The sequence below is a fragment of the Acanthochromis polyacanthus genome, chromosome 3 (genome assembly GCF_021347895.1).
Source record: "Acanthochromis polyacanthus isolate Apoly-LR-REF ecotype Palm Island chromosome 3, KAUST_Apoly_ChrSc, whole genome shotgun sequence".
NCBI lineage: Eukaryota > Metazoa > Chordata > Actinopteri > Pomacentridae > Acanthochromis > Acanthochromis polyacanthus.
This window is the reverse complement of record NC_067115.1, coordinates 20,058,477-20,072,841: the sequence shown is the minus strand read 5'-3', so window position 1 is coordinate 20,072,841 and position 14,365 is coordinate 20,058,477. Positions and strand designations below refer to the sequence as shown.

At 39.1% G+C, this 14,365-nt stretch overlaps 1 protein-coding gene across 2 annotated transcripts; it reads left to right on the top strand.

Annotated features, from left to right (window-relative positions):
• Positions 1-500: 500 nt before the first annotated feature.
• Positions 501-14,136, top strand: LOC110954456 (phosphoribosyl pyrophosphate synthase-associated protein 1-like). 2 transcript variants are annotated; one of them, XM_022198994.2, is made up of 11 exons: positions 501-1,266; positions 3,519-3,571; positions 3,689-3,755; positions 5,045-5,217; positions 6,325-6,440; positions 6,576-6,631; positions 7,267-7,412; positions 9,850-9,891; positions 11,976-12,046; positions 12,491-12,637; positions 13,624-14,136. In XM_022198994.2, the coding sequence occupies exons 1-11, from the start codon at positions 1,103-1,105 to the stop codon at positions 13,780-13,782; spliced, it is 1,194 nt and encodes a 397-aa protein (XP_022054686.1). In that variant the 5' UTR covers positions 501-1,102; the 3' UTR covers positions 13,783-14,136. The 2 variants fall into 2 exon arrangements, with proteins under 2 accessions (XP_022054686.1, XP_022054687.1); XM_022198995.2 differs by lacking the exon at positions 9,850-9,891.
• Positions 14,137-14,365: the final 229 nt, after the last annotated feature.

Below are 14,365 nucleotides of genomic sequence, written 5' to 3'. Positions count from 1 at the left end.
GCCACTGACATCTACAGTCCTTGTAGGGTGGTCAAATTCATCATATCCTGGAATAATACTTTTAGTAATAAGTGATGCTGAGAATTCATGTAATTAATGTAACTGCAAATTATTTTTCATTTAATGTGATTCAGTTCTTAAGAGAATAGGAAAAATAAATGCCTCAGTTACTAAATGTGCTCAGAAGTAGCCTATTAAAGTTTATGCTAAGTCAACAAAAATGCACATCATAGCTTTTAACAATAGCAACAAATAGCTTCTCTGCCAACAATGTTTCGAATAGTTACCCCTGACAGGATCTATGGCAAAAAACATTTAAAACAGCCACCATACACCATGGGTTCACTTAAGGAGAGTTGCCCCCCACCACGTTTTTGGTCGTTGCGCTTTAATTTTAGGTCATACAATTACAGCCTTCCGATTGGTCACTATTGTACCCGACACGCCCCTTGTTATTCGGATCTGCTCTCTGATTGGCTCTCTTAAGCGTCAGTCGCTCTCCTCATCCGTCCAATGAACGTGTGCTCGTGGCGTTTTAGCCCCGCTGCGACAGCAATGCTACAAACTTTGCAGTAGTAGCTTCATTTGAAACGTAGCAGCGGTGTTTGGGTGTTTGTAGACCGTACCTGCGGCCGATACTGCGGTTTTTAAAAATACATTTCAGTTCCCTTTCGCGGTATTTAAAATCCGCTGCGTGTGTCCCGGATGCGTCAACGACTCCGGGACCGCATGGAAACAGGGAGCTCAGCTTTCCATCTGCTGTGGGTTTGGTAATAGTCCGTTGTTTTCGGTGGTCCTGGTCGACTTGAAGGTGGTCGTCAAGTAGCTAACACCGACACAGTAGTGCTGCTTACATGTGGACCATGTGCTCGGTGTTATTTTAGCCTTTATACAGTGTGGCGTTGTATAATTTCAGTGCTATTTGCCTTTTTTCATTACTTTAAAATGTATGTTGGAACTGAAAAACAACCCAGTGCTTGAATTTTACATTTTAGTCAAGGTGCTGTTCTGGAGATAACAACGGGCTATTTAGATTTTTTTCTTTACTCTTTTTCTTTGAGGGCGGACACCTTACTAAACACTACATTGTCTCCAAAGCAACATGCCTATTAGGCGTTTTGGGGGTCACACGTCTCTGGTGTCTCACTCTCAAACTCCAAAACTGTCGTACGGTTACACGAAAATGAATATTTCAAGAAGTGGCTACCGTGTTTTTTCTGCCAACTCCACCACCGCCTGCACCGAGTTGGCCAAGAAGATAACAGAGTGAGTGCCTTTCAGCCATAACAATGCCAAAATGTCATCATGCATGTATTGTTTTTGATATAATAGTGATGTAATATGCTTGCATATGTCTACAATAGTGGGAATTGATATGTAAACCCATGAGTCGTAGCAGCAGGTGACATCAGACGGGTGTGCTGTTTTGCTTCAGTGTATTTAAATTAGGCTATACAAACAAAAACACACACATTGCACATAGTGTAGAAATCATAGATCAGCTAATGCCACATGCTGTCTGCAGGATGTGACGCAACACATTGTGATGCAGAACTTATTCTACAACATCAAGTGCCATTTTCTCCTAAACTTGCAAAAGTCAGAAGGTACATGTACATCTTGCGGGAAGCAACAAGTTTTATAGGAAATATCAGCACTGCAAAAGGCTGTTGAGTTTACAGCAAGGGAATAAGAAACCTTTGCTTTATTATTGTAATAAAATGTATTACTATGTTGATGCTAGTGTCACAAAACTTAGGAATGTCTGCGTGTTGTTTTTCCAATTTTTTGCTCATCGCTTACAGCCTACATTCTTATAAACAAGGCTTAGTGTTATTACATTAAAGGTTTTGAAATTGTAAGCACAATTTGCTCGAGATTACTTAAATACTACCCATGTGGTGTTCAATAAAGGCCTCATCTTTGTATCCAAAGGTGTGATATTTAACCTTCGAAGGCATTGAAACTAGTTGCGCAGTTTTATTCTAAATGGATGCATTTGATGCTAATTTGAAAACCCACTATTCACTCTACGGCTGCTCTGTAACTCTTCAAAGTGTTCTCTTCTTAATAATTGTTCCTTTTTTCCCCCCTTTTTTAGTGTCAACATAGATTAAAAACACAATACAGTTAAGATGAAAGATGTGTTTTATTAGGTTATGACTAATCTGGGTCTGGTGTTAGAGTTTCAAATAGGCTGTCAGTGGTAATCATTGTTCTGAAAGGAGTGTACTCTGCAGATGCATTTCTGTTATACTGGTTGTTACTGCGGCAGCCACACACTATTGAATAAGTTATGATTTATGGGGCATTTAACTGGGTAGTGGTTCAGTAGATATAAACACAAATATCTTCTCTTATTGAAATCAGGGAGCAGCCATGTTTTCTCTGGCCTTACAGACTTGCCAGAGAGCCAAGGAGACGTTGCGGGGTTACACACAGTGAAAAAGACCTTTGCTTTCTATGTTATTATGGTTTGGCACCACTGCAGAACATTATTGGGGGGATTATGTTGCCATTTTGGTGCCGAGTAGAGTGGGGCAAAGGTTAAATAACAACAAGAGCGCACAGATGATGTTAATGAATACAGTACTGAATATTTACTCTGAGGTGAATGTGATGACTCGCCTGTATGTGAATAACCCCGGGACTAAAGTCACCCTTATTTTTATAGCCATGCAATTCTTCACTGAATGTTCCAAATAGAAAACATTTATAAGACTGCAAACTGCTTTGCAACGGTCTCGGAGCTTTCCCTGGTTTGACAAAGAGAAAAGAAACGAAAGTGCTCGTCCCTTATGTTTGAGCTTTCCTGTTATTGGCCTACTTTAGTGTGCCATGGCCGTAAAAGATGATTGTACTATCTCAAATGCTGGAACAAGGCTCAGGTTTAGGGATGTAAACAGGGTGAGGCAGAGGAGCCTCTCTTACCCTGTGGGTTCCTTGCTGACTGTACTGGCAGGACGCCCATTGAAACAAAGCCAAGTCCTTACTCCTCCTTATGTGGTGTGCTTTAAAGAGCATTCAAGTTCACTCTTTGTATTTGGCACTGTTATGTAGCTGTGGGATTTTAGAATTACCGGCATAATTTACTGCACAAGACTCAGCTGTTTTTGTGATGTCTGGGCTTGATCAGAGTTCGACTTAATGCGACAAGACTTTTACACAACAAACACAAATATTAACTTTGGCTTCGTCTGTGCTTGCATCTTTTTTGAAAGTTTTTCCTCCCTTTCTAAAGCTGTCAACAGTCAGTCTTGTCATAACTGCACCACTGAACTTGGCAAAACCTTCAACTTGTAGGTTTCTGTCATTGCTGCCGTGTTTAGTTTCAAGTCTCACCTACTAATACGTTAGGCTGACTGTATTGTTGCAGTCAGTGCTGTCATGATCCCAGACTTATCAGCAGTCAGGCACCTGGTGCTCATAATGAAACCAGTAGTTCAAAACAAGTTAGAGGAACACATAAAGGTGTGTGTTTTATGTTTTTAACACTTTGTGGTCTGTTTCTTTTTCAGACGTTTGGGCGTGGAGTTGGGAAAGTCAGTTGTTTATCAAGAGTCCAATTCAGGTGAGACTAACAAATATGTCCAAATCCCTCATTATAATATTGAATGTGCAACATGATTGAGATGTGGTTTATTGTTATCTCACTTAAATACATAATGAATGTTTGTTTTTTTGTCAGAGACGAGAGTGGATGTTAAGGAATCTGTCCGTGGACAAGACATCTTCATTATTCAGACCATTCCTAGGTGAGACAGAAAGATATGCTTAATATCTTCAACTGAATGGTCCTGTTCTTTATATTTATTAAGAATTTCATCCGTAAGTGTAACATGATGAACCGAAGGAGAATTTTTTTTTCCACATTGTTTTAATTTTACTGCTCACGAATGTAACCTTGACAGGCAACGCCCAGCATAATAAAAAGCTCTGAATGGCTCACTGTGTACCTGCCTGATAGGAAACTACGTAGCAACACAAGCCATAAACCCAAACATTTATGTGTGTTTGAAACTAAAGTGAAAGTGAATGCTTAACGTAAATGAAGCTCAAAAATAATCTGGTTTTGGTTGGATATGTAAATAGGCAGTTCACTGTACATCACATATTTGATGACAGCTTTATAAGGAGATGGCAAATCTTCTCCATTATTGTATTTTCTAATTTCTTTAGAAATTAGTTCTTTTTTGACATGGTAGAATGAATGGCTTTTAAACATCTACTTGTAAGTTCAGGCCCATGATTGAAGCCCCTGTGATTAAAATGGATAAAAAAGCTTTCTATTTAACCATTTTAATCCCAGTAGCTGTGGAAGTATATTGCATTTGTCTTTTTCATGATATTAGGTCAAAGCCTATCCATATATGTGCTGTGCTTTGGAAAAGCTTTTCTTTTCGTCTTCCGTCCAAGGGTCTCGTAACAATAAACATGAAACTGATTTGAGTCTGTGACCTTAGCTTTGATCACAAAATGGTCTCTGAAAAACAACCAGGGGTCGCAGGAAGTGGACATCACATTTTTGGCCTTCCTGTATTGAGACTGTACTGATCCAATAGGCCAGTGTCCTGCCTTTGTGGGATTTGTGGTTTCAGCAGTCTGTCTTTTATGTCCTTAAAGTGCTGCAACTGTGCTCCTCATCAAAATAATAACTGTCAAAGCATGATGGCGACAGCTCTTCATAGCACATCTTTTTAGTTTGAAGTCAGTCGGGGTTCAAGGTGTCCTATGAGAAAGCTTTTCTTGCTTTTAAGTTCGATTGTTTTTTCCTGAGCAGGACTTGAAAGTTTTGCCAGTAGATGTTTGAGGTTATTTGTGCCTCAGGGCTCAGAGGAAAAGCCCGTTAAGGTGGAGTCTAATGAAAGGCAGTGTAAAAACAGATGACTAATGTTGTTTATTTTACAACTGCGGACTTAAAATGCCCCTTCGCCTAATTACCATAAAGTAGTTTTCTCTGTCTTGTTTAATGGGCCATGCACAGTTCCTTTTCAGGTTTTTGACATCTAATATATTCTCCTTGTTTTGATGCATTGCTGCTCAGGGATGTCAACACAGCGATCATGGAGCTGCTGGTTATGGCTTATGCCTTGAAGACATCCTGCGCCAACAACATCATCGGGGTCATTCCATACTTCCCTTACAGCAAGCAGTGCAAGATGAGGAAGAGAGGATCCATTGTCTGCAAGCTGCTAGCATCCATGCTAGCTAAAGCCGGTAAACACTGTGTTATAGCCTTTTTTTCTTGCTTCCACCCACTAAATTGAAGCACAAATCAAAGTCACCAAATAGGACTGAAATAATCAAAGTACTGTGAAGACATGGATGCACATCGTAACTGTTGAGCCAGTTAAGAATGTTATTTGGGCGTGACAGTCGATCAGGCTAAGCTGGACCAGGTCAGTTTCTGTCGGGGTTAGTTGTCACTCATGTTGGACTGAGAAAATTAAATTGCTTGTGAGATGAAGAGACTGATTTTTTTTTTTTTTAAACTTGATGATCAGTTACATCACTTGTGTCGTGTGAGGGAGACACGTTGCTAATAAAAAACCTTTACCTAACTTAATGTTACCTGTCTTTGACAAAATTCACTGAATGGTTTCATCACTTCTCTCTGCTGGCTCACAGGCTGTGTTGCCCTACATCTATCCATCTGTAATCTTTTTCAAACGCTTCCATTTTTTGCATTTCCTGTCCAAAAGTAACTGTGTGCAAATAGTACAAGCTGCTGGTTGCCACCTGTTTTGTTTATGTATGCAAACAGGCAACAGCTTGTGCTCTTGTAGGATTTTCAGGTTGTCTATTACAAACCTTCAGTTCTCTATAACCACTCGTTCAGTGTGTTGTAGTGTATTTACTCAGTCGTGAGCTTTACGCTCCTTGACAAAGAAGTTGGTGGATGTTTTGTGGAGACAGTCTATTCCTCAGCAATTATTCAGGTTTGTCTTAAGCCTTATCTGTACATAACCAAGTGAGACGGTCACTTAAAGTTGTGTACATGTTAGACCGTGTACAAGCCCTGTTGCATAATTGATGCATTAGGTGCAGGCTTGCAGATGTATTGAATTGTGCACCTCAATACTTACAACTATGGCTTTGCATATTTTTCCACTTTTAGTCTAAATGCCAGATGCACTTTGCATTTTACTTTTCTACAAACTGTGCATCGGGTTTAATAATCTTTTCTCACATTTCATTAATCGGTTTATATAGTTTATCAAGCACAGCTTTCTATGCGATTTTCTACCAATAGATGTCAAGAGCTCAGAAATTTGTTCTGAAGCCATACCGACTCATGTGTATGTCATGGATGTGGTATTGCAGGGCTAACGCACATCATCACTGTGGACCTTCACCAAAAAGAAATCCAAGGCTTCTTCAGCTTCCCTGTTGACAACCTGAGAGCTTCCCCCTTCCTCATCCAGTACATCCAAGAAGAGGTTAGGTTTAATTCTACTGTAAACTCAATAATATTGTGTGTACGGCTTCACAAAAAAGACTGTGTTCTATTTTTTATTATTATAAAAGGACATTTAAATGCCCTACCGCTGAAAACAATATTTCTCTTTTCTCAGATCCCAGACTACAGGAATGCTATAATTGTTGCAAAGTCCCCTTCAGCTGCCAAGAGGTAAATAGCAAGATGGGATACTTTAATTTTCAAAATACCAATATTCTGCAAGTTGCCCTCCACTCAAAAATGTGTTTTGATCAGTGCTCTTTCTCTTGGATATTTGACCGTTACTGTTTTGAATGATATCTGCAGAAACTGATACCAGAAAGGTGTTTCCAAATTCTTCTGCTAAAAGCTGAACGTTTCTCTGTGCTCACCTAAGCTGACTTAGGTGTCATGAGGAAACTTGCATTTGCACGCACAGGTTATTGATGTTGTGTGATTCAGGAGACATGACCTCTTGTATTTAGTAATATCATTTTTGAAATTAAAATCTTTGTGTTAATCATAGACTGGAATTTTCAGAGAATGACAAGAAAAATGTAGTTTATGTTGTTTGTGGCTGTTATTTAAGGGAAAAAAATGTGAGATAAAAATTATTTGTGAAAGGTTTCTCTTTCTGTTACCCTGAACAGCTTCTTTTGCATTGTTATTATGCTCTTATATTGTCATAATACTTCTTTTTCTTTCTAGATATTTTCACTGTTCTGTGCAAACTTCTTTTTGCTATCTTTTGCCTATGTGTTCGTTTTTGTGTGTTGTGCTTGTCAGTTTCTTTGACTTCTGTGCGTCTGTGTGTTCGTCTGTCTCAGAGCTCAGTCCTACGCTGAGAGGCTGCGTCTTGGACTGGCAGTGATGCACGGAGAGGCCCACCATTCAGAGTCAGACATGGCTGACGGTCGGCATTCCCCCCCGTTGTCCCGCACCACCACAGGACACACTGGCCTGGAGCTGCCATGTAAGACAAACACCCCAGCTACAAGTCTATTTACAAACGTCTGTGTCCCCACTCTCTGTGTTTCTGTTATTTTCTGTAGCCTTGGACAGTCGATTGCTGATGCTTGTTCTGGCATTCGTGAAAATAATATTGTGTCTCATTCTGTGTGGTGCAGCTGACTGTATTTAAACAAACCACAAATAACCAAGTACACACTACACTGAAAATGATAACTGTCAGATTGAGAGCAGTATCATAGACCAGATATCAAGTTCTTAGAGGCAAATAGTTGAGTAGCCTTTCTACAGCTCTAATTAGCATGCTAACAGCTCGTTCTCGTCTTGTCAGTTGTAGCATCGTGTCATTTGAGTATAGCTGCATTTTAAAGTGACCTTTATCCACTTTCAAAGAAGTGTCTGCTTGCTGGTCATGCTATCTGCTCATTGTCCTTTAAAGCTACACCCGCACAGAGCCAGGTGGTCGAGAATTTATTACCAGTTAAACAGCACAAAAACTTTTAGTGAACTGTTGTCTAATCAATAAAGACCATTTGTGGACAGCGCTGTATTTTGTTCTGTATAGATTTTCATGTCTATAGTGACTCATGTCTATACTAACTCGTATCGAAGCGTCATAAATTTGCACATCCTCCACAAGCCACTCCTCTTGGTCAAGAGCATCACCAGGACACCAGGAATGTGCCTTGGGTGTCTAAGTTCCTCATGTTTCACCTCATAATTAATGTGCATGACAACCGAAAGCGTTCCCCTGTAAGAGTTCCAACAGTGTAAGTGATCATACAGAGGGACTTTCCTTCGGCCTATTTTTTGTTTTTGCTACAGACATATTGATGACCGTCAGATCAAAAGATTGTGGGATCAGTCATAAATAATTTTTTAATAAACAGTGTAACAATTTACACATTTACTATTTACAATACAATTACATCCATTTTCATATTTTGAAAACTTTTTCTTTTTTTAATGTATTTGTTTTTAAACTTAATAAAAAAAATTAAAAAAGCAAGAAAGCCCTTATTGAGAATAAGAATGTATTGATGGGTATCCTGGCTAGGACTGGCAGTAGCATAAATTAATAGGTCACAGACATGCATGCGAAAAAAAACTATTTTGCATTTACATAAAGATTAGGCGTATTGAGTATCAGAACTTTGCAAAAATATCGAGAAGTGGCAGTGTATTTTAATGCCCTTTACTGAATTCTTTATCGGCCCAGCTACTTCACAATATTTACCTTGTTGTCTTTAAAACATTTCTGATGAGATTTGGCTACATGCTTTGTCATTATTTTGCCAGAAGACAAATCTCATCCCAAGATGCAGATCTCTTGCAGACTGCATCAGGTTGTCCTCCAGGTTTTCCCTATTCTTTGCTGCATTCATTTTACCCTCTACCTTTACAAGCCTTCCAGGACCTGCTGCCGAGAAGCATCCGGACATCATGATGCTGCCACCACCATGCTTCACTGTCTGTGTGTGTGTGATGATATGCTGTTTGGTGTCCACCCAACATAGCATTGAATCTGATGGCCAAAAAGTAAAATTTTGTCATCAAGTCAATAAACCTTCTTTCAGTTGACTTAAGAGTCTCTTACATGTATTCTTGTGGACTCTAGTCAAGTTTTAATATTGTTTTTTCGACAGTGGCTTTCTCTTTACCACTCTCCTCAAAAGATTTGACTGGTAAAAAACCTGGGCAACACTTGCTGTATTTGCAGTCTCTCCTATCACAGCTGCTAAAGCTTTGGTGGCCTCTCACCAGTGTCTTTCTTGTATAGTCACAGTTTTTATGGATAGCCTACACTATAGGCACCGTAGTTCCTGGGAGCGAAAACGACAGCTTCCTGTATTATTGTACTTTTGGACTGATTCAGATCCACAGATGTGGATCCATGAATTGATATTGTAGTGGAGTTACAATATTAATGGATTTGAATCATGCTGACCTCTCTGTTACACACACAGTTTTCTCAGCATGTTTCAGGTCAGGCCTGCCTTGGACGCTGTTGTAGCAGGCTGTGAAATACTGCAGGCAGTAGCTGACATTGCGCCCTCCTTCTTCCTCAGATAGATTTATTTCCTCCCTCGTCTCATCCTGTTCCATCTGCTCTCCTTTCAACTGAATGTACCGTCTCCCTCATTTTCTCCCTCGACTTGGAAATGTGTTTTATGTCAGCTATTTCTTTTCCCTTGCCAGCGGGTTCTGAATCACTCTCATTCTAGTCATCCCTCTCTGCCCTGACACATGCATTGATTGCAAGTAATTTCAATTCATGGTTCAGAAAGGCTTTTTACCTCTGAGCCTAACAGCTCTGAGATTTATAAACCAGTGGGAAAGTACGTTTGGACATTAGAATGCCCTGTAGTGTTTTGTTTGTGCTTTTTTTCATGTCTGATTATAACCTAACATGTTCTGTACCATCCTATCTTTTTCCACAGTAAGCAGCAGACATGTCCCATTCCCTGGGATAGAGCTCCCAAGTATGATCATAATGCTTGAATCCATTTGTACTATTGATTGTTTATGCCTCCCTGCATGGAATGACAGTGAGTTACTGAAGGCTTCCACTTGACATCTGGACATAAAATGACAATGGTCCTACAAGAGGGTATAATTACATCTCAGCCATTTTAGGGGGAAAAAAAAACAAGAGAAAAGTAATAAATCTTGGTAACCTCTGTAGATATGATTTTATTAGAGGAATCCAGAGACCCCCAAATGACTCATTTATAAGCTTGAAGCTTCCTTTCATGAGATTAAGTTTATTATTTATTCTCATTTATTATTGTTGTACTGACAATAGTTACAGCACATCGCGATAGCCTCATCACTACATTTTAACTTGCTGTTTAGGAAGCCTATTAGTTCCACATAAGAGTTATTTCCCCACACCACGTGGCAACTAAATGCTGTAATAGGTGCTTCAGTACACGATCTGTGCATGTCTTGCCCAAAGGCAGCAAAACTGCCTGTCCAATCTGTTCTTGGCCTCTTTCTGGAGTTACATCACAACTGTCTTGAATACTGATGAAGTCTTTCTTGATGTAAGATATTTCACACACTGATCCTATCTTACTAATGAGAATATAAAGAATTGAGGTCACACACATGGTGTGTTACGTATGTTTTAGTTTGAATTATATAGAGGTTGAACTTGGGTGTTTGTTTTTCAGATTAATTCATTTTAATGAGGTAATGAAACATTCAGAGCACCTATTTGGTCATCCAGCTCATGGTGTAGACACAGCAGACTTTACTGTTTAGCCAACAAGTTGTCTTTTTGATCTATGGTATCTGTTAGTGTTTTCTTGCAAGTCAAAAGGGAAGCTGTCTTACACTGGTTTGAGATGAGGCAGCAGCGATGTCCTGATGCTCAGCCTTCAGTTATAGTTGGACCATGATGGATTTTGGGTGTTCATGATAATTGTTGGAAGCATTCAGTCTCACAACCTCAGACACTGAAATGATTTTTTGTGTTTGTGGAATCAAGAAATATTTCTTGAGCAAGGAAATGTGATATGAACAATATGTCAAATTCTCAGGCTGCTCAACATTCACACTGAGGGAAATTAAATAAATCCAGTGCAGCCAGTGAACACATGACTAGCACTAATGGCACACTGCTCAGTATAAACTAGAAATCATAAAAACTGTAGTTCATTAATTGCTTAACATGAACAAAATCATGCCAAGCAATAATGTCCCAACCTGATTATGTGTTTTTCTGTTCGTGGTTCCATTATTGTATTGTTTTGCTTGGAGTCTCTTTTGGTGGTATCAGAAAGTGCTTGATTTCTTATCTTTAAAAATGTGATAATGGTATTTAAATTTTAGTTGACTGAATTCTCATGTGTAATCATTTTAAAAAATTGAAAAACATCTTACAACTTTTGCACAGGGGGCCTTCTAGGAGGACTTGTGAACCTCTGGTTTTTGGCATGGTCAGGCCTTCTGTGTGGGGACCTTACAGATCATTTGTGGTGGGTTCTAGACCTGGATCAATCATTACTTGAAATCCATTTGTGTGCTTTCAACACATTAAATATACCTGTTGGGGTTTGAAACTTCAGTTTGGGTGGCTGCCAATAAGCCCCAAGTTAGACTTTTTATAAAGTTACTGGTTTTTTTTATCTGTTAATAATAGTGTTTGATTAGATTACAAATAATGATTGATCCCGGTCTGTGGTTCTCCAGAGAGGCTCAGTTCTACACCCACTTCTCAATCTACCACTATGCCTAAAGCAGTTACATTTAATTGCACCATGGAATTCTCTTTTGGTTTGGATTTGGCAGAAACCACAAATCCCTCCCACTGATAACTTGGTAAAGTTTGCCAGAATCTCAGCAGCCTTCAGTGTATTGAGTTCTGGTGCTGGCGTTGTGGTAGATTGAAGCTTGTAGGGTTAGAGCTGTCTTGCATGTCGTTTGCAGGTTTTAACCAAATCCCTTCTCACCAAATCTCCCTCAGCTTTACCTCATTCCAATAAGCTGCTCCTGATTGGGGTTACAGAATAGACCTTGTTTCTTTCCCTGAATGCTATGTTTCTGTATGTCTGTGTTTCAGTGATGATGGCGAAGGAGAAGCCACCCATCACTGTTGTTGGAGATGTAGGAGGCCGAATTGCCATCATTGTTGTAAGGACTGTTATGTGTTCCTCCTGAAGTAGTTTAGAAATATATTGTTCATACTGAAACACAGGATCTGACATAAGCAATTGTGTTGGTAATCCAGGGAGGATTGCTTTGTTGTTTATGTTTCACATATTAAAGGAAAAAGGTAAACTAGTTGGAGGCTTGCTGCCTTTATATGTAAATGTATGTAGTGGTGGCTTTTTCATGTTTATCGCTAATTTTTCTTGTACAGCAGAAATCTCAGGACATTAGACCAAACAATGTGTGTTGTCCCACTTCCCAGTACTGAAAGAAAACAGCATTTTGTTTATATCATAAACTGATCTAAAAAAAATAAGGCCAAAATACTAAGATTCAGCTTTACAGCAATTAAAACTAATATATGTATGACCTTTTCCCTGTCTTTGTCTTTCCCTGCCTGCTCCAAACTTGTGGTCACTTTCCTAGGATGACATCATAGATGATGTGGAGGACTTTGTTGCAGCGGCTGAAATCCTGAAGGAGAGAGGAGCCTACAAGATCTACATCATGGCTACACATGGTTTGCTCTCTGCAGAGGCGCCAAGACTAATAGAGGAGTCTGCTATTGACGAGGTAAAACCATGTGTGGTTGTCAAAATTGTTTGTGTCTTCCTGTCCTTTCACTGAAAATAACATTTAGTGGTGTGTGAAAAATATATGCGTAAAGTGTCGGAATTGGAAATTACTTTTACAAACTCATCTACCCATTTTATAAAAGTGTGTGTATATATATAAGTGGGAAAACAACTGAAGTTTTTGAGAAATCTTACCTTTCCCTTTCCAAAAAATGAAGTCATTAAATAATGTTACTGTTTTTGATGTATGTGTGACTTTGTATTAATGCTTTATTTGTTACTTTTTATTCACATTGTTCATGCGTATCTATTGGCTTGAATAATGTATACAGGACAAACGATTTTAGAGAGAGTAGATGTAAAAAGTGTTATTTGTCTTGATAACAGATTAAACAGAATAAATTAAAATCAGCATTTTAGTAATGTTTATAAGCTGTTTACAAGCATAACTTGGAAAAGTGTGACATTACGTTTAAGTATTAAGCTTATTTATTCATTTTTTGGCAATGTTCATTCATTAAGGATCTTGCTAAATGATGAGACTACTTTCCTCCTTTTAGAAATTGTATAGATACAGTGTAGAAAAATACCTGTAATTATCTGTCAATCAGGAGAAGAACATTTTTCTATTTCAGAGCAGTTTGCTTGTAATCCAATCTGTGTAAAGTCTTTTCCATGTGAGATTCGTCATGCAGTGGCTGTTCCCAGACATTACCAAATCAAGGTTCATTAATGAATTACTCATGTTTTTAGTTCGCAGAATTGTAAAAGTGTAGAAAACCAGGCTCAGAATGTGACCAGTGGTTGATTTTATTATTTAAAAGTTTCAGAAAATGAGTTCAGATGATGTACAATTTCATTTAGCAGCAGAATTTAATTTAGTTTAGGTGAGATGTTGTCAAGCTGCCTGCCAGACTCAGTCATTCCGTCTGCACTGAACAAGGCTGAAGCAAATCTGCTAAGACTGTCATGTTCTACCTCCAGGTGGTCGTGACCAACACTGTCCCTCATGAGGTGCAGAAGCTACAGTGTCCAAAAATCAAAACTGTGGATGTGAGCATGATCCTGGCTGAGGCGATCCGACGCATCCACAACGGAGAGTCCATGGCTTATCTGTTCCGCAACATTGCTGTGGATGACTGAGGCAACACACAGACCCACACATGCATTTATATTCCAGCTTACAAAAAGCAAATGTTACCAAGCACAAACACTGAGGACCAAGAATCCAGTTTACTGCCGTCTTTGCTTTAAACTGGTTTTCCTATTTGTCTGGCTGTTAAACCTGTTGACTGTATCTGGCTGGATTTAATGTACGTTTCACATGAAGCAATCTTTTCAATTGTACAGAGACTGTACTCGCACACAACGGTTTCACTTCACTAATATATGCTTGCTACTAACTGAAAACATAAATGGCACCATTGATGTAACATGTGCATCTTTCAGCACACTGCAGAATTTGACAAATAAAGCTATTCTTCTTGGGTGAGTAAAGTTCGGTCATTTTCTTCATAGATTTAAAATAAATATCTTAAAATGTGCTTTTTATTAAAAGTAGTGCAATGCCACAGCTGCCATCAAGTAAATGCAGTATGTTCATTTTGCACTGGAAGTGTGAAAGATTTTCTGGAACTACCATAAAAAGCTGTGGGTTCGCACCTGAACTTCAACTTTCAGTAGCAGTTTCAGTCACAGCACAGGCCGCTTGCTTTATGAAGCATGG

Excerpts from the sequence above, each read along its gene's own strand:
- LOC110954456 (XM_022198994.2), top strand. The coding sequence starts at position 1,103 with ATGCCTATTAGGCGTTTTGGGGGTCACACGTCTCTGGTGTCTCACTCT. Across the intron at positions 3,572-3,688 it reads TTATCAAGAGTCCAATTCAG|AGACGAGAGTGGATGTTAAG; the intron begins GTGAGACTAACA and ends TTTTTTTGTCAG. Across the intron at positions 12,638-13,623 it reads AGGAGTCTGCTATTGACGAG|GTGGTCGTGACCAACACTGT; the intron begins GTAAAACCATGT and ends TTCTACCTCCAG.